Below are 19,079 nucleotides of genomic sequence, written 5' to 3'. Positions count from 1 at the left end.
CAGCAGTCCACAACACAGTTGTGTCAACGTGCATATTTGGTATGACAGTATGATTTCAGCACAGTAGAAGGGGGAGGGTGGGCTCTATATAAAAATGTTATTGTTTTGTGGTATATTAAATTACAGCCTGTGCATGTGTCCCTGTGCAGAATATGTCTGAATGGCTCGCTCCTTTTGATACAGAATACTGGTGTGTCCTGCAAGCTTGGTAGAACTGTTGCAGATCCACCAGCCCGTCCGGAGGACTACCTATCCCACAGTGCACTGTCTTTACCTCCGCGAGCCACTTCGCGTTTAAAAAACCCTTTACGACTTTCCCGGCGAAAACCGCCACAACCTTCCGCCGACAAACCTAGTCCCGGGTTATTAAATCGTTTACATTTAAATGGACTGTACTTAAATAAGACGTACGTTCCGTTTTAAAAAGCCTGCGACATGTCTTCTCGTTGTTAAACGTGTTGTTTTTTATTTAAACACACACACACATCAAAATGCCAGGCAGTGAAATGAGATCCGGCCGGCGTCCTACGGGAAGAAAGAGAGAAGCTGATGGCGTCCGTGTAGAATGCCGGAGCGTTTACCAGGTCGAACTGTTTTCGACTTTGAGGGATTGGAGAAAAAAAGGAAGACTGTCCGGAATCTAAGAAACAGTAAGGAACGCCGTTCGCGGTTTTGTCTTCTTGATAAAAACACGACTTTTTGATTTTGTTCAGGGAAGGAGACGGGGCGGTCTGGTCGTTTTGAGGAGGCCCTCGGGGTCCCTTAGCCGCAGATAGGCGCTCACGGACTGCCTGAGTGGAAAAAGACAGGGGGGGCAAATGGCGGCAGGCAGTGGGTAGGGCACCTTGTCCTGGCAGATTTATCGAGTTGCAGGGCTATGGAGAAAGCACGGCGTGTGAAAACAATATTACAGTTTATGCAAACTTACGAGTTATTAAATACAAGTGGCACGCTTTGAGAATGAGCTGCTCGTACGGGTGTCTGACGCAGTGGCCTATATATCAACATTTGCGTTAGCAAAGCCAGGATAGCTAGCCGTTTACACAACACGATCAGTGTATAAACAACATCCACAGACCGTGCAACGAGAAGCGGCGGGTCACACGCTTCGGTTTCCACACTGCACTGCACTGACTGCGTTACATTTCGGACGGCAAGGACGTGTTTATTTACCTGGCCAAGCAAGAGCATTTCTCTCCAAGGAAGGTTACACAAATAACAAGCCAGCCCGTACAGCGACCTGTGCAGCAGCTTCGGTCCCTTTCGATCTTAATGTTATTCTATCGCACCGAACACTGTGGTGTACGCAGCAGGCGATACCTTGGTTAATTTACAAGCCCGGTGTGACAGATTCATTTAATGATGTATCTGGTCTCTGTGGATTGTTTAGTTGGCAAACCAGATAAGTTTTTCCAAGAGCTGGGGCAAGTTTGTGACAACCTTAAATTTCACTCCTGCTGGGACGATGTACTCGCAGGATAATGAGTCGACTATATAGGCTCCGTATGAACGCAGAATGATTTAAAGTAAAATGTTACATTACTTTTACTGTTAATAATATGAATTAGCAACTGAGTACTTTTTATTTTCATATTTTCTACTTACATATTCAGCTAACGCTCACATTTATAACGTATAAGTACACGTACCCACGTATTAATAATTACAATTTTAAAGCACGTGTTTTAGATTTTTATATTGGATACGTAAACTAGTGATATGCTTTATATTAAAAAAAAACCCGTTGCATTAATTCATTAATGTATCATCAAAGACCAATAAGCCATATTCTTCAATACATGAAATGCACATGGAAATTCAGCAATAGAAAATAAACGGCACCATCCGACCTAGAAAAGCATGCTATATCACGTGCTTCTATCTGTAATGATGCTGACGGCGCTCATCTGCTAGATAACACTTTTCCGTGTTAAGCAGACACAGTTTTCACAAAACGAGAAGCATGGAGAGCAGTGTAGGGAAGAAAGCCTTTACGATTCCCACACTGCGTGACTCGTGACTGCTTGCGAGGATGACTCAAGTCAAACCCTGTATCCCTGCTGCTAATTAGTCCTCAGAGGGAGCAGGATATATTTGGGTCTGTTGGATGATACAATATACACAGTTCATGATGCACTAGCTATATAACTATAACTTCAATGAGATGTAACAGCTACAGCCACAATTCACACGCTGTTATTCCCAATAACAATCCTTCATATAGGCAGTCAGTGGAAAAGAAATGTCCCCTGTTCCTCAATGAACTCCACCTTTCTAACCTCCCGTGTGAGTGGCCTAACAGAAAACAAGGGTGATTTCTCTTAATTATGTGGGGCTTTGTAGTTCTCAACCATGGACATGGTTAAGAGAAACACAAGCAGGCAGAACAGGGTTTGGCTCTTCACAGACTATCCATGGAACTCAAAGCCTTGTCTGGATTGATGAGAACCCCCCCCCAAGTAAACAGAAGATCCAGTGCAGTGGATTCAAGCCCAGCACTGAAATGTGAGACTGGAAACAGCTGCTCAGTGTCTGTTGGTCGCCCCTGCCACAGACGGCCTGAGGCTGGTCTCACATAACAGTTCTAGGTAGCAGTCTGCTAAATCCACTTCACCTCCATAAAAAGAAGGAATAATACATGTATCCTTTAATCATATAGAGCTATGGCCAAAGATTTGACATCACCTAGAATTTTAGGATTGAGACATTAAAAAAAAGAAAAAAAGAAATTAGATATTTTATTTAACATCATGTAATCAAAGAAACTACAAAATGATATTGCAAAAGTCTACCGGAAGCCATTATAATAGTACAGTATTTCGTGATTTTGAAATGTCACATTTTTAAATTTTTGTCAGTTGTTCGTTAAGTATGTGGGAAAACTACAAAGCAGTTTGTAATTCAATATGTTAACGTAACATTATTCAGCAGGTTTCATTTGACTTTATGAAGCAAAATGTATTAATTCGACAGAGTGGAGCAAAACCTTTGGCCATAGCTGTGACTTGCTGAGTGGATTTCTACTGTGTCGTCCTATCTTAAAATACTGTTTTTTGAAACAGGTAGAAATAAGATTGCTTGCTCAGTGCTCGCAGTGCTGTGTGAAACTGGCCTCTGTTCTCTTACTCTCTGGCAGCAGGATGGACTCGGAGGACAATGAGGTGGAGAGCAGCAGCGATGCGGGTCCCTCGGGGCTCGAGGAGCCCTCTGAGAGCGGGATGGGAATGGAGACGTCCGAGGCCATGTCAGCGGACAGCAGTGACACGGCCGCCACGCCTCTGCTCGCACCCGAGCCCGACTCGCACGTGGGCCAGAGCTCCGAAGGCCTGGTGGTATGTGCACAGCTTTCTGAGATGTGTTTTTATTCACGTCTGTTTTTAAATTGTTTCCACATTATACTGCATCTTCTTTGCGAGCTGTACTTCTTTTTGGAAGGATGAAGCAACACGCTGTAAAATCTTTCCTTCCTAGGCTATAAAACCACTCTTTCTAAATTCATAAAGCAAGTCCTTTTTCACAAAAGAAAATTAAAAATATATATCTCCTAAACATTTTTAAACTATTTATTAAATCAGAGTGGTTCAGTTATTGTAAAGGTTACTGTTTTAATCTATTTGAAAACGTGCTGTTTTCAGGAGGTGATCCCGGAGATGAGCTCCAGCACTGACGTCATGGCTGTGGTCCACCTTCCAGACTCCTCCTCCGTCGCCCAGTCCACCAGCGTGTCCAGCGTTTCCACGGTGACGCAGTCCCTGCTGGTGTCGGAGTCTGCGCAGGTCCTGGTGCACTCCAGCGCTGTCGGCTCCGAGGGGCTCATGATGGTGTCTGACTCCACTGCCTCCACCTCCAGTGACCTGGGCTCTGCCATCGACAAGATCATCGAGTCCACCATCGGACCTGACATCATGAACGGTGCGAGCGGACCTGCCATCTGTCTGTCTGTCTCAATGTTAGCCTGTCCATTGGGACCAATATTACCAACCGCGAAAGTCCTTATTTTGTGCAAAATGAGCTAAACCAATACTCTCTATCTCTGCTGTCTGTTCTGCAGGCTGCATTGCTGTAACGAGTGCAGAAGATGGGGGGGCTGAGACCACCCAGTACCTCATCCTGCAGGGACCTGATGACGGTCAGTACTGCCCCTAACAGGGAGGGGGCGCCAAGGGGTACGGGGGGTCAAATCTGAAAATGCTATCCTGCCATAAGTTTGGCGTTACTTTGGTGTAACTGTTTTCCAGTTTAAAGTTTGTAAATGATGGCTCTAAGCTAATTAAGACAGGTTCTTTGTTTTGAAAACGATGGCTCTAGGCTAATTAAGACAGGTTCTTTGTTCCTCTCCAGGTGCCCCCATGGTCTCACAGATGTCCTCCTCTGCTTTCTCGAACCGGATAGCCATGGAGTCCTTGGCGGAGGGGCCCACTTCCACCTCCACATGTCTGGACCAGTCGGAAATGGTCGATCACCGAGCAAGCCTTCAGGATCAGGATGGGATGCATCCAGATCAAACTGACCAGCCCGGGCATTCCGGCTATCCTGAACACGAGGAGCCCCAGCATTCCCGATACGTTGAGTACAGTGGGGATAATCCGGATCAACCACAGAATTCCCAGTACTTTGAGTACAGTGGAGATCTCCCTGATCAGCCCCAGCATTCCCAGTACATTGAATGCAGTGGGAACAATCTGGATGAACCACAAAATTCCCTGTATATGGAGTGCAGTGAAGATCATCCTGACCAGCCCCAACATTCCCAGTACAGTGAGTGCAGTGGGAATGATCCGGATCAACCTCAGAATTCCCAGTACATTGAGTGCAGAGGGAATGATCCAGATCAACCTCAGAATTCCCAGTACAGTGAGTGCAGTGGGAATGATCTGGATCAACCTCAGAATTCCCAGTACATTGAGTGCAGTGGGAATGATCCGGATCAGCCTCAGAATTCCCAGTACATTGAGTGCAGAGGGAATGATCCAGATCAACCTCAGAATTCCCAGTACAGTGAATGCAGTGGGAATGATCCGGATCAGCCTCAGAATTCCCAGTACAGTGAGTGCAGTGGGAATGATCCGGATCAACCTCAGAATTCCCAGTACAGTGAGTGCAGTGGGAATGATCTGGATCAGCCTCAGAATTCCCAGTACATTGAGTGCAGTGGGAATGATCCGGATCAGCCTCAGAATTCCCAGTACATTGAGTGCAGTGGGAATGATCCAGATCAACCTCAAAATTCCCAGTACAGTGAGTGCAGTGGGAATGATCCGGATCAACCTCAGAATTCCCAGTACATTGAGTGCAGTGGGAATGATCCGGATCAACCTCAGAATTCCCAGTACATTGAGTGCAGTGGGAATGATCCGGATCAACCTCAAAATTCCCAGTACAGTGAGTGCAGTAGGGACGGTCCGGACCAGCCCCAGCATTCCCAGGAGCAGTCTGGGTCCCGGGAGGTAGAGAGGTCAGAGCGCCTGGGGGACCTGGACCTGGCAGAGCTGGAGGAGATGATGGAGGTGGTGGTGGTGCAGCAGTTCAAGTGCAAGATGTGTCCCTACAAGAGCATCTCCAAGGACACCCTCATCAAGCACATGAGGGAGCGCCACTTCAGAAACACCAGTACGTGTGGGTGCAGAGTCACCAGGGGCTGGGATTCGTTATTCATTGTATGTCCATAGATGTGCTATCACAGTGTTGGCAAGTCTTCATTGTGCCTATTGTGTTAAGTGGTTGTACAATTTAAATTAAAAATACAAAGTTTTGATTGATGGGGAATTTAATTGAGGGCAGGAGAGACTAATGTCCACCACCAACCCCCCTCCCCTCCCCAGGTGCCCCCCCACCAAAGAAGCGAGGCCGCGGCCGCCCCAGACGTCAGGACTCCACCCAGGAGGAAGCAGTGAAGGGGGGGGAGCAGGCCGAGGAGGAGGAGGATGATATTGTAGACGCCGGTGCCATTGACGACCCTGAAGGTAAAAGACATGACAACTGCAGGTCATTGCAGCCCCTCGCTGGGGATCGGCAACACCTCCAGCTCTGCAGCTGAAGTGCAAGCTGGGGTTCAGAACCTCTTTGAAAATAAACGTTCCTGCCATAGGGTGTGATTAACCTGTGTTACCCATCCCAGCACCAGTGACCTTAGCTTTTGCTTAAAAGTCTGCACACTATTGTTCAATGTGTACTTACAACCCCCTTATCTCTCTCCATCCCCCCTCAATCCCTCCTTCTCCCCAGACGACAGTGACTATAACCCAGCTGAGGACGAGCCTCGCGGACGGCAGCCCAGTTTGCCGCGTAGCGCCCCAACCTCTTCCCTGGAGAGGCCTCGTCGGAGGGTGGTGCGCCCCAGGAAGTTCCCCACCGAGAGGCGCCCCCTAAACCAAGGTGAGCCTCCTTGCTGTTCTTGTGAATACATTTACTGTATTTCCTGGTTGTGTGATTTTATGAGAAATCCTTTAGACTCCCTTAACAGGTGAAATATCACAATGAAAGAATCCAACCCTGTACAGTATGACTCTTGACAGGAGGGTCATGGGTTCAATCCCCGGTGGGGACACTGCTGCTGTACCCTTGAGCAAGGTACTTTACCTAGATTGCTCCAGTAAAAACCCAACTGTTTAAATGGGTAATTGTATGTAAAAATAATGTGATATCTTGTAAGTCGCCCTGGATAAGGGCGTCTGCTAAGAAATAAATTATTATTAAATTTATTACTGGTAGTTGTATGCATATATATATATATATTATTCATGCATCTTAAATGATTGTCCTGTTTTGTTCATTAATACATCAGGAGGCGAGGTGGAGCCCTTGATTCCCTCTGTATCCAATCAAAGTGCAGAGCTACAGGGTTCCGAGGCAGCCAGCTCCTCAGGGTTGGGCAATGGGGCAACCTCAACATCCAATGAGAACTGCGCCGAGCCAGGTGTCAGCCAATCGGATTCAGAGAACAAGGATCCCTCCTCTAATACAGGTGCAGAGGAGACAGGCTACTTCCCGAGGAGGCGAGGCCGACCCTCCAAGCGATTCTTACGCAAGAAATACAAGAAGTACATGTCGACCCGCAAGTGAGCAGCTCCTCCACATACACAGTGTACTGGGTCTGATGCTTTCCATCTCTCACCTCAGGCAATCCCTCCTCTTCAGCACTGAAATAAAGCAGCCCTACTGTTTCAGTGCTCACTCACGTTCTTTATCAGGCAGTTTGCATTGGCGTTTGTAAAAAGGAAGTTCTTGCATTAACCTCCTGATCTTTTTTTAAACACTAATAGTTTTATTTTCCTTTAACAAAAAAATGGTGTATAACGATGTCTCTTATTATAATCTTCAGAATAATAACTACAACCCCAGAATGAAATTCAAAGTAATATGACACGTTCCAGAAGTAAATGTAGGTTTTGCTGCTGAAGCATTCCAGGATGTTACTTTCCTATCTGTATAATACGGGTTTGTCTTTTAACATGCTGCCTCTTGTTGTTTTTTTTCTGTTTTTGTTTTGAATGCTAGATATTATTACAGATCGCACAAGCCCCTGCTGAGGCCACATCACTGCCGGATCTGTGGCTCGCGTTTCCTGACGCAGGTCGACATGCGATTCCACCTGGATTCTCACGAGGGGAACGACCCGGAGCACTTCAAGTGCCTGCAGTGCAGCTATCGGTGCAAGCGCTGGTCTTCCTTGAAGGCAGGTCTGGGGCTGGGCTGGGGCTTGCATGCTGGTTACAATCTGCTGTCTGGCACATGTTTAGTTGTGAAGCACTCCTTTTATTTAAACGTCTTTTAAAGTATTTTCTCTCTGGAGAAGGCAAAAGCTGAAGTATCAGCATTTATCTTGCTTTGCTTCCTTAAGCTTACAGGGGGCAGGGCCCGGTTGAAGCAGCTATGCGTAAGTTCAAACGTAGCTTAGTTCTAGCGTGACTCTTTTACTAAACTTTACTAAAGAGAAGTTCACGCAATAAAGCTTGTCGTGCCATCTTGGAAACAGAAGCCACAAACAGCTTTACACCTGTCTAAAGGTATGCCTACATTTTAAGTAACAACTAAGTCTTATCTTGTAACTATGTCGCTTGGTGCAACCCGTGTAATATTAGGGTTATGTAAAAGCAGAGTTAGTAAAGAGTTACGCTCTAGCTAAGCTAAGTTTGAACTTGCGCATTGCTGACACAACTGAGCCCAGGGCAGTATTGTTGAGGCTCTTCCAAATCTTGTATGCAGTGTTGCCATCTACTGGGCAAGTGTTTGTGTAGCCACTGCAAATGCCTGTAGATTACAACAACGCTGGATCATTTTCTTTTACAATAGCATCTCGGCAGATCTGTTCCCTTTTTTGAAATCCTGGTTTTGGCACACGGTGTGCCCTGAAGTTTAACGCTGTGTTTCACGTTCCTCTTCTTGCTGCAGGAGCACATGTTCAACCATGAGGGAACAAAGCCATACAAATGCGACGAGTGTGACTACACCAGTGTGTACAAGAAGGATGTAACCCGTCACTCTGCCGTGCACAGCAAGGACAAGTAAGGAGCTGTGCTGGCTGGCTTGCTGGTTAGATCCCCAGGACTGGAAGGCAGTGGGGTCCAGTCCTACGAGCTGTGAGACAAGGAGGCACTGTGGTCCAGTGGTTTACACTAAGGGACTGGGTGGCAGTGTGACTTTAGAGCTGAGGATATGTGAGGTATCAGAGGATAGAGGATAGTTCTTAGAATTCATTATAGCTCACAGTTAAAGATAAAATTGAGTTTTGATACCGCTGAGGAGGATAGGAAAGTGAATTATGAAAAGGTGGTACTACAACAATTCAAAGTGATTTTTGTTTCCCTTTTCTCTTGCAGGAAAAAGAAGACTGAGCTGGTAAGAGATCACTTTTTGAACTACTGTTTTACAAATGGTAAGGATGGCAGTGGATTGGTAAAAGGTGAATGTGTTGTTATGCCTGCCCAGCTTGGACTGCTCTCGTGCATACATGTTGCTAACATGCTGGTGCTAGATGGCATAGGTTCAGGAGGTTACCTTTTAACACATGCCGTTCTCTGTGCTGGTAGAAGGCATGAAATCTGTCTCTAAATGGCACAGTGGCTGCACACAAGGGGCCGTGGTGGTCAAAGTTATTCATAAGGATGTGGGCTTCCCCCAGATATGACCAGGGGTGAACTTTCCAGCCGCAGATAAACTGACTCTAATCAGACTGTCCCTTTTTTTTTCCCATTTTGGATTCTGTTGACCACACACACACACACACACACACACTGAACCTCCAATGACTTCCTGCTGGTCTAATTGGATGTTCTGCGTAACAGGACGACAAGGTTTGTTTTGCAAATTGCAGTTACAATTCAAAATGTGTGCGTTTAGAAACCACCCCCAAACTGAGGTTATAGCTAGAGAGAGGTGTATGAACTGGAGAGGGTGAGGCTGGGGCTCAAAAAATATAAGCAGTGAGCTTATTGAATCAATTTCAATGACAGTGCTCCTGCAGTACGTTGCGATAATGACCTTCCTCTGCTTCTGAACAGGTTCCCAAGATCACCCAGTACCCCTGCCCAGTGTGCAGCCGGGTCTACCCCATGCAGAAGCGGCTCACACAGCACATGAAGACGCACAGCTTGGAGAAACCGCACATGTGTGACAAGGTCAGTCCAGGGGCTGGACACTGAAGGCAGCAGACTCGTATTGAAATCCACCAGCACAGTGGTGCTTCCCTGAGAGAAGCATTACCACAGTAAATCTGCACAGTATAGCGCTGGGTTAAAAAAGACAATCTCCACTGATCCATTATGAATTGGCAGTTTTGGCCAGGCTTTGGTAAAATGTCTTAATGCTTCCTGTTTCCTCTTCGCTGTGCAGTGCGGGAAGTCCTTTAAGAAACGATACACCTTCAAAATGCACCTCCTGACTCACATTCAGAGCTACGGGAACAGCAGGTGAGAGCAGGCGCAATTCACCTACGATGTAACGGCGCGTGTCCTCGTCAGTGTTGTTTCGTGTTGATGTGTTTTGCTTTCTGTCTTGTAGGTTCAAGTGTGAGTTCTGTGAGTACACGTGCGACAATAAGAAGCTTCTACTCAACCACCAGCTTTCACACACCAGCGACAAACCCTTCAAATGCGACTACTGTAAATACTCCACCACCAAAGAGGACTTCCTGGTGTCTCACATGGCCATCAAGCACACAGGTGAGGGGCTCAGCCCCTGGGGCCTGCCAGGGCACGGGGATGCACAGGATCTGCCTTTTAATAGGGCTGTGCTTTTGTTCTTGAAAATGTAATTTCTTTACATGCATTTGCGTCTTCCATATGTCCCCATATAAACTAGAAGAGTTTTTATTTATCCGTCCCCATATGAGGTCGCCATGAATGAAAAGGTTCAGATGTGTTTTTTCTTTGTTATGTTTGCATGCTCGTAGTTCTTACAGCTTGTGCCAGCTGACGTGCTCTGTCCCTCTCTCTCTCTCTCTCTCCCTCCTCCCAGGTGAGAAGCCGTTCTCCTGTGATTTGTGCCACTTCGTGACGAAGCACAAGAAGAACCTGCGGCTGCATGTGCAGTGCCGCCATGCGGAGAGCTTTGAGGAGTGGGCCAGGAGTCACCCCGAGGAGCCCCCTCGCCGCCGACGCCCCTTCTTCACCCTGCAGCAGATAGAGGAGCTCAAGCAGCAGCATGAGAACAGCCAGGCTGTGCAGGACAGCACCCACGGACCCATCGTAAGAGACAGGGAGGGAGAAGGGCCTCTGTTGCTTTCTGTGTCGTTGAGACGTTGTGCTTTCTAAGTTAAATTGAGAAGGTTCAGGTTTTGTGAAGCTCCAGATTCCTAACACCCTTTGTTGTTGATTGGCAGGTTTCAATAGCCCAGATGGCATTTCAAGCAGTGCAGTCCACGGAGAATCCCACCGTAACCCAAGATTCCCTGGGAAACACCACCATCATATACGAGCAAGGTGAGGAATGGACAGGGAGGACTGAAGTCGCCTGAGTTACTTCAATAGATTGAAACAACTCATTCATGTTTCAATTAATCTCACAGCAGGAGATGAATCGGCTGAACTGGCAGCACAGAATGCACTGGACCTGCTGCTGAACATGAGCAATCCCAGAGAGCTGGTCAGTAACTCGCTGCAGGTACAGTCTGTGGCTGTATATATAAAGTTTGCTTTGAGATCCTGCCTTGTTATTCCAGCTTTATTGTTCTCCATTGTCATTTACTCTGTGTGTGTGTGTGTGTGTGTGTGTGTGTGTGTGTGTCTCTGTAAGCCTCTGTGTGTGTGTGTGTGTGCGTCTCTATGTAGTGCTGTTATCGTGAGCTCCACTAACCGCTGCGATACCCCCCTGCAGGTAGCAGTGCTGAAATCGGACGGGACGGCAGGGGACCTGGAGGAGGGGGAGGCAGACCCCGCTGAGCACCTCTCCTCCCAGACCCAGAAGGTTGTGACGTTCCACGTGAGGGAGCACGGGGAGGCCCTGGTGCAAGAGGCCTTTGAACCCAGGGCCATGGAGGGGGGTACTGAGATCACCCAGATCAACATCACCTCGTACCCAGGCGGGGAGCTGAGCGTGGTGGAGCAGCCGGGAGAGGAGATCCACAGCACTGCCACCGTGTACAGGTAGGGACTCCGCACACAGGCCAGGAGACTGCTGGGCAGCTCTGAAAACCACGGGGCTACTTTCACTAGACAGCAGTCTGCTAAATCCAATTCACTCCCATAAAAAAGAATTAAGAAAAGAACGCTGAAACAGAGCACAGAGGTGACGTTAGAGGTGTGCTGTGCAGATATTCACATTTAGAAGATAACTTCCATTAGATAAGACTTAAACTAGCACAGACCAGCAAAACAAAACAAAACTACATATACATATATATAAAATTCTTATGGGACATCCCAACCCAGTCCATTATATTATAGGGGACCCTGGCTTGCTCTTGTCTTGACTCTCACAATGCCCTTTCTCTGTGAGTCTGCAGCAGTGGGGATGCCAGCCCAGAGGGCTCTCATTCTGTGGTGGTCAGCAGTGGCGCTTTGACTGGTACCCTGAAGGAGCACAAGGGAAAGTACTACCTGACATCCAGCCTCGGTGGAGGGACTGTCCAGCAAATTGAGGTAAGGCATGGGGAGGCTCAGGGAGCTAAAGAGAAGCACTTGGAGAGGATTGAGTGACGGGGGAGGTTTAGTGTTGAGGATGTTTAGCCTACTCCCAGTTTTGGGCATCTGTTTTTGAACTGCAAGTTATGCTACAGTTACAGTTATGAAAGGGACCTACAGCACACATGGGTTTGCTATCTATACAGTATATCCATGCATTGCTTATCTTATCTAGATATTCAATTCAGTTTATCTCAGTGTTGCACTGTAACGGTTTCTGTAAGAAGACTCATGTATCCCTGCTTTCTTTCCCCAGCTCAGCAGCGAGACCCCCGCCTCCCCCCCTTCCACCTCCTCCAGTCAGCAGCTCAACTCGAAGAAGTTCTCCTGCAAGATCTGCATGGCCTCCTTCCACGGCAGGGCGGAGATGGAGAGCCACAAGAGAGCGCATGTGGGTCCCAACATGTTCAAGTGCCCGGACTGTAGCTATGCTGCTTCCTCCTGGCCAGATGTGCGGGTTAGTGTTTCTGCAGCAGGGGTCCAGAGTCCTCCAGCTTTTATAGGGATCACTAAGCAATTCACTGGTTAAGAGTTGCAGGGAGCTGAAGTGCTTCAATTGAGTCATTTAGGGTACAGTTGGAACAAAAACCAGGAGGGCTTTAGACAGTGAGGACTGAAAGTGTGCACTCCTGCTCTATCCTCTCTAGACTTCTCAACGCATCTGTCACTCGCAGTACTGGACACCTGTTCACCAGAGCTGGAACGGATGCAAACCATAACTCTGGATGATGAAGTGTTTCTCCAAACCCTACATTTAATGGTGATGGGACATCCCTGGTAAATGATTAAAAAATATTTTTAAAATAATTAACAAACATAAATGTCTCCACCAGAATCACACGACCCAGCACGCTGACCTCCGACCCCATAAGTGTGGCCACTGCAGCTTCGCGTCCAAGAACAAGAAGGACCTGCGACGCCACATGATGACTCACACCAACGAGAAGCCCTTCGCCTGTGAGATCTGTGGACAGAGGTGCGTGCTTCCCAACTCCTGCATTCTGCATTCTACTAGCCTCTTCACCTGATAGGCCTGCTTCACAAACACACACTATTTTTCTGCTTCCAAAAAACTTCAAATTACTGATCAGGGATGGAAATAAGACTCCTACTGCATAGCAGTTTCACCCATTCCAGGTTTTAATACATGCTTGATTAGCCACAGTGTATAGGAAACAAGCTCAGGTTTGTCTTATTAAACTCACAGTAAAACCAGGAATGGATCAAACTGCTATGCAAGGGGAGTCTTATTTCCATCCCTGCTGATCTAAAATGACAGCAAAAGGTTTCTTGTCATGGGGTTGATAGTATGTACTGTTTTCTACCACTGGATGTCACTGTTGACACATGTTTTAAACATCCCACCAGTGAACTGTAAGGTGCCACATGGTTGGGTTTTGTGGACCTCTGGACCGCAGTGATCACACAGCTCCAGCACAAACCCACGTGGTAAATCTCCGGCGTCTCCCCGCAGGTTTAACCGGAACGGACACCTCAAGTTCCACATGGAGCGGCTGCACAGCTACGAGCCGCCCGCCCGCAAGGCCCGGCTCGGGGGGACCCAGCAGGCTGTCATCCTGAACAGCGACGAGGAGACGCTGGCCACGCTGCAGAGTAAGGAATCGGAACCGCCCCCTCCAGGGCAGGGCTTTTTTTTTTTTTTTTTTTTTTAAGTGTTTGGACAATCTGTAGTCTTTGGCAGAAGTGAATACAGTCAAAATTCAGCATATTTATGTGTTTTAAACTGTGCTTAATGAGAAGAAAACTACTGAAGCTGTGTCCGAGTGTAGTTGATGCTATTGGGTTCAAGTAAAAACTAAACTTCTATTCGAACTCCTGTGGTAATCGGTAGGGCTCATGGTGGTTTTACAGATTTTTTCTCCATCTCTCTCTCTCGCTCTCTCTCTCTCTCCCCCACCAGCTGCTCTGCAGGCCAGCCAGACAGTGATCACTCCGGAGAGACTGCAGCAGGCTCTGGGGCAGGACCACATCATCGTAGCCCAGGAGCAGACTCTGTCAGACCAGGTACACACTGCTGTAGAGGCAGGGTGGGGCTTTACAATGCGCCCTACCTACAAGGTTTAAATAGAGGGGTCTCTCAGGGACGTGAGACCCCCAGATACTTGCAGTACCTTAGCGTATGTGTTTTCTGAATGTGTTTCTTTTGTAGGAGGAAACAACGTACATCCAGCAGATAACCACGGTGGATGGGCAGACAGTGCAGCACCTGGTGACTGCTGAGAACCAGGTAACCGAGGTGGGCATCTCTGTTCAGTAAAGGGGTAAACCAGGGATAGGGAACTTCATATGCAACGTATAACAAAGAGGAGCCAGTTATGTTTTTGTGGTCCCCTGAAGACTTCAATGTCTGTTTGTCAAGGTAGGGATTGATTTCGGAACAGTCAGCCTGTTCAGATATGTTGAAAATGAATGTGGAATCGCTGTACATACTGTAGTAAGGGTTTGTGATCTAATCCGAGCCCCTGTCATGACTTGAGCCCACAGCACAAGGCTGCAGAGAGACTGCGCTGCCGCAGGGCTGTAGTGTGATTTAGAAGAGCTTATCCACTGACCCAATCTCTTTCTGCAGGTCCAGTATATCATCTCACAGGACGGGATTCAGCACATCATCCCTCAGGAATATGTGGTGGTGTCGGAAGGAAACCACATTCAGGTATATGTGTGTGTGTGTGTGTGTATATATATATATATATATATATATATATATATAAACATGCTAGCAAACACACATGCATGCACACACATGTGCACAAACAAACACTTGCATGCATGTGCACACACATGCACCACACCACACCACTCATTTACACATACAATGACAACAACATCGGAAACTTTCTTGGTAAACACTTCATAAACACATAACACATACAGATTAACACAGACACAGTACAAACACAGATTGACACACACGCCTCCAGACTTTTACACATTGATACAGTGGCACTGACGGAGAGACTGCACTTGTACAAGCAGACACATTATACTGGCCGGCAGACAAACGCAGATCAGCACAAACCTCGGGCTGTTGGTGTTTGTCCTCCTGGTTTTAAAATAGCCGCTCCTGTTCTGTTCTCAGATATGTGTCTTGTGTTGAACTGCAGGTGCAGGATGGACAGATCGCTCACATTCAGTACGAACAAGACGGCCAGTTCCTACAGGAGCAGCAGGTAAGGGAGAATACAGAGTGTCAACCCCAGGGCAGGCTCGGGCAAACTTAATAAACAGAATAACTGCACCAAAATGCACCCAGTCCTGCTGAACCCTGGTTAATCCAGGACTAATTAATCGCGGAAATATCTTTTCCTGTCTTTAACAACATTCATAAAGCTGCTATAGAAATGTAGACTGCGAGACTGAGTTGTGACCCCTGTTTAGATCGCGTTGAGCCACGACGGGCAGATCCAGTACGTACCCATCAGTTCGGGGGAACAGATCGTCAGCCATGAGGATCTAGAGGCTGCAGCACATTCCAGTGTTACTGGTAAGCCATGTCTCGCCAGCGCCCTCTGCTGTTTTTTTAATCTAGCGCTGCACAGCACACTGTCTCTGTTCAGGAATCCCTGTCTCCAGGGAATTTACCACAGCACTCCCTTCTGTGATGACCAGAGTACACACTGACCCTGCTGTAAACGATAGGCACTGCAACAGTTTATCACACACCCTGCCAATCATTCATGCTGATTTTCACTGTTAGTCTGTGTGGTGCTGCCTGCTCTTGTTACTTATGTACTGTTGCAGTCTTGCAAATGACATGAACCTCGACTCCACCCTTGCTGTTCTGTTGGAGTGTAAGTTAATTCTGGGTCTGCTGCAAAGTTTGTATAGTGTCTTGAGAAGCCCAATTCCACAACATAATTTTCCTCCTGGCTAGCTGGGAACAAGTGGCATGCCAGGTCTATCAATGCTCAAAGACCTTCCCCTTATTAATTACCACAGAGTTCCTGGTGGTTTGTAGGGGTTTCTGGTCCCGTATATTAACTCTCTCTCTCTCTCTCTGTCTGTCTGTCTGTCTCTCTGTCTCCCTCTCTCTCTCTCTTGCTCTTTTCCCAGCAGTGGCCGATGCAGCCATGGCCCAGACTCAGACCGTGTATGCTACAGAAGCCACGCCCGAGCAGCTGGAGCAGATGCAACAGCAGGGGATCCAGTATGACGTCATCACGATCACTGAAGAGTAGGGGGAAGCAGCACAGAACTGCACTGTGGGACATTGTTGGGTTTTAAACGTCCACCACCGTCCAGAAAAGTACAGATTTGCTTTCTCCGCACCATTAAAGCCTGGCAAACCTGGTTCCAGCTTTCACATTTTGTACACACAACTGTAGAGACTAGCGACCAGTCAGCCTGGGTTGAAACAGCGGCGCATTTCACTGTATAGGACATTTTGAAATACTACTTTCAAAAGCATGTATAATATCTAGTCAGGCCCTAATTATAATCTACCAGTTTGGTGCAAGTATATAAATAAAAATGTGACCCAAGAGGAGATAAGTATTCTGAGACCCAGAAGTGACTTCTATGTTGTACAGACTTTCTTTTGCGTTCCCTGGTAATGAATCCTTCCCCAGTCTCTTGGAGGGACGCGTTCTGTATTTGTCCTGCAATATGCAGGCTCCATGTGGAAATCCCCTCCACCTTCACTGCAGTAAACATTCATTTAACCAAGACAAGTAATTGCAGTTTAATTGCAGACCCTAACGATGCAGCGACTCGTTTGTATTTGGGATGCTGCTGTACCAGGTACTACAGTGACTCGTGTTTGATCCAGGACTTCCTTACAGACAGGATGGGATACCTTATTTCTGGGTCTACTGGAAGTCTCTGGTTTACAGTAACAGGATGCAGCAGCCAGTGTTTTGGCACACGCGAGGTTTCAGATGTGAAAAGTAAAGTCATGGGTCATTCAATTCGTGTGCCTGTGAATTCTATTGCACTTTGTTTTAAAAGCAGAGAGGCGGGTGGGTTCTGGAGACTGTAGAATCTAAAGAATCTAAAACAATGTCTTGTGTGTGTGTGTGTGTGTATATATATATATATAACATTTAAAACTATGAATCATTGAAACTGCCTGTGTCCGTCTCATGTTGGAAGAAGCTAATTGGACTATTCCGTGTGTAAACTGCGCCTCTTTGAAATTCTTGCACATTAATGGACAGAGGTGGTCTCCCGTCAGTCTATAAAATGGGAAACGTAGTCTTAAAAGTCCTATAAATGGAGGTATGTGAGGATGTGGACAATCAGATGTATGTTTTTTCTTTTCTTTTTTGGCAGCAGAGGGGTTTCATGATAATGCCCCTCTATACTGCTCAGTGCTTATTTCATGTTAAACACTTTTGCTCTTTCTAGTTTATTTTCTGTTGTTGCTTTCATCAGTATGTCTTCTTGCTTTGTTTTTGGAGCATGCATCCCACAGTGGGGGTGCTACCTTGGGGTGATATCTGTTCTTTATAACCCCAATATCGGGGGAACTGGAAGAATTGCATGTGTGCTCTAGGAATGAGGCTGCCCCGTGTAAATACACTTCATTATAGTTTCAATTAGATTTAGCAGGAGCGCAGAGCCAGCTCTCAATAAATCCCTAATGCTGATGTCTGTGTGGGTGTGTTTTGTTCCTGGTCGATAAAGATTGGCGTGACTTTTTTTAAAGGTGGGTAAGCACCTATATAAACCTGAACACAGTTTGAAATCCTACACATTCCAGCATGAAATCCTACCGTTTCAGTTCACAAGCTTAGCAATGAAACACGTTTTGTATGCATGCCAGTTACCAAGGCTTATGGACACCTGCTGTTTCATAACTCCTCTAGGAAGTGCAGGGATGTGGATCGCTGTAGTTTCATATTTTTGTCAAAACCATAGCACACTACAGACCCATTGGATTGTCTTATTTTCTTTATACAAAAAAAAAAATAAAAAATATAAACTAAAAATTCCTGTTTGCATCCCAATCTCACATGGAACAGAGAAAGATACAAACTCAGAATTCTCATGTTTGAATGTGAGCTGTGCATCCAAAAAGGTATTTGATTGTGTGCCTGGAATGGACAGGAAATATTGGAGACGGTTCATGTAATCACTGGTGTCATACAGAAGGCCTGAGATGAAAACGGGGTCACTTCAGCAGGTAAAGGTAATATCAGTGATGCCTGTATTGGATAATCAGATGGAAGCTGGGAGAGGATTGTGAGTGACATGTGGATCTGTATGACATTGGGCAGGAGCACTGGTATGGGACAATGGCCCTGTAACCACAGAAACACGTCCTTTTCTTTCCTGCCGGGGTGAATTAGAAAGTGTGTTCATCAGCTAATCTCTCGATTACAGCATGTTGACTCCACACAAACTCTTAATCTGCAGAACAGAGGAGCGCAGTGCTCTGGGCTTTGCCTGTAAATCCGTTCGGAGCCAGCATCTGATCCACACAGCTGTCCCGGCAGATTTAATGTTGTAATCCCAGCGTTTTTTACATTTTTTATCATACTTTAGCGCTGATACTCTGGACTTTAATTATAAAAATGCAGCTTTAGTATTGCTGGTAAAGTAATTACAATACCTAATTCTATTATCTGTGCTGGGAGGCACTGTGCAGAGCAGAGCTTTGAGACACAGACTGTGTGTGTGTGTGTGTCCTCTACTCAGAGACATTAAAACAAAATTTTCTATAAGCACTGGTTGCCTGACCCATAGTAGATTATCGGGGCGGTGCTGGCACTTTTTCAGGAATTTTTCATTATTGACATATATACAGTAGCTACTGTATGCAATATAATGTGCTTATCTTTTCCATTTCATATGCTGCACATAATTCACCCTATTTGCAGTATGGAAGGGTGGAACACACGATGCCCTGTTCCAGAACCCAGACACGAAAAGAATGCAAGTTGCTCCCCGGCTTGTGAGGTGTCCTTTGAAGTGGCATTTAGACACACAGCTTGGAAA

General features: G+C 46.6%; 1 protein-coding gene across 7 annotated transcripts; it reads left to right on the top strand.

The window, feature by feature from the left end:
* The first annotated feature begins 271 nt into the window (after positions 1-271).
* Positions 272-17,728, top strand: LOC117432981 (zinc finger protein 335-like). Of its 7 annotated transcripts, none has more exons than XM_058990694.1 (28): positions 272-650; positions 3,137-3,332; positions 3,636-3,912; positions 4,052-4,129; positions 4,342-5,610; positions 5,823-5,963; positions 6,226-6,375; positions 6,785-7,058; positions 7,498-7,675; positions 8,392-8,504; positions 8,820-8,838; positions 9,501-9,617; positions 9,832-9,908; positions 10,000-10,160; positions 10,456-10,685; positions 10,820-10,919; positions 11,009-11,100; positions 11,314-11,582; positions 11,942-12,077; positions 12,376-12,576; positions 12,953-13,095; positions 13,594-13,733; positions 14,041-14,144; positions 14,290-14,376; positions 14,710-14,793; positions 15,245-15,310; positions 15,519-15,624; positions 16,194-17,728. In XM_058990694.1, exons 2-28 carry the CDS (start codon positions 3,141-3,143, stop codon positions 16,316-16,318), a joined length of 4,929 nt encoding a protein of 1,642 aa, XP_058846677.1. In that variant the 5' UTR covers positions 272-650; positions 3,137-3,140; the 3' UTR covers positions 16,319-17,728. The 7 variants fall into 7 exon arrangements, with proteins under 7 accessions (XP_058846677.1, XP_058846675.1, XP_058846679.1 ...); XM_058990692.1 differs by having other exon boundaries at positions 273-650; positions 3,140-3,332; positions 11,006-11,100; XM_058990696.1 differs by having other exon boundaries at positions 273-650; positions 11,009-11,082.
* Positions 17,729-19,079: the final 1,351 nt, after the last annotated feature.

Source organism: Acipenser ruthenus, chromosome 18 (assembly GCF_902713425.1).
Source record: "Acipenser ruthenus chromosome 18, fAciRut3.2 maternal haplotype, whole genome shotgun sequence".
Classification (NCBI taxonomy): domain Eukaryota; kingdom Metazoa; phylum Chordata; class Actinopteri; order Acipenseriformes; family Acipenseridae; genus Acipenser; species Acipenser ruthenus.
The sequence above is the reverse complement of the archived record's forward strand: the minus strand, read 5'-3'. Positions and strand labels throughout refer to the sequence as shown.

Coding starts and splice junctions, on each gene's coding strand:
- LOC117432981 (XM_058990692.1), top strand. CDS start 3,141: ATGGACTCGGAGGACAATGAGGTGGAGAGCAGCAGCGATGCGGGTCCC. Junction 12,078..12,375: donor GGACTGTCCAGCAAATTGAG/GTAAGGCATGGG, acceptor TTCTTTCCCCAG/CTCAGCAGCGAGACCCCCGC. Junction 14,145..14,289: donor AGCAGACTCTGTCAGACCAG/GTACACACTGCT, acceptor TTTCTTTTGTAG/GAGGAAACAACGTACATCCA.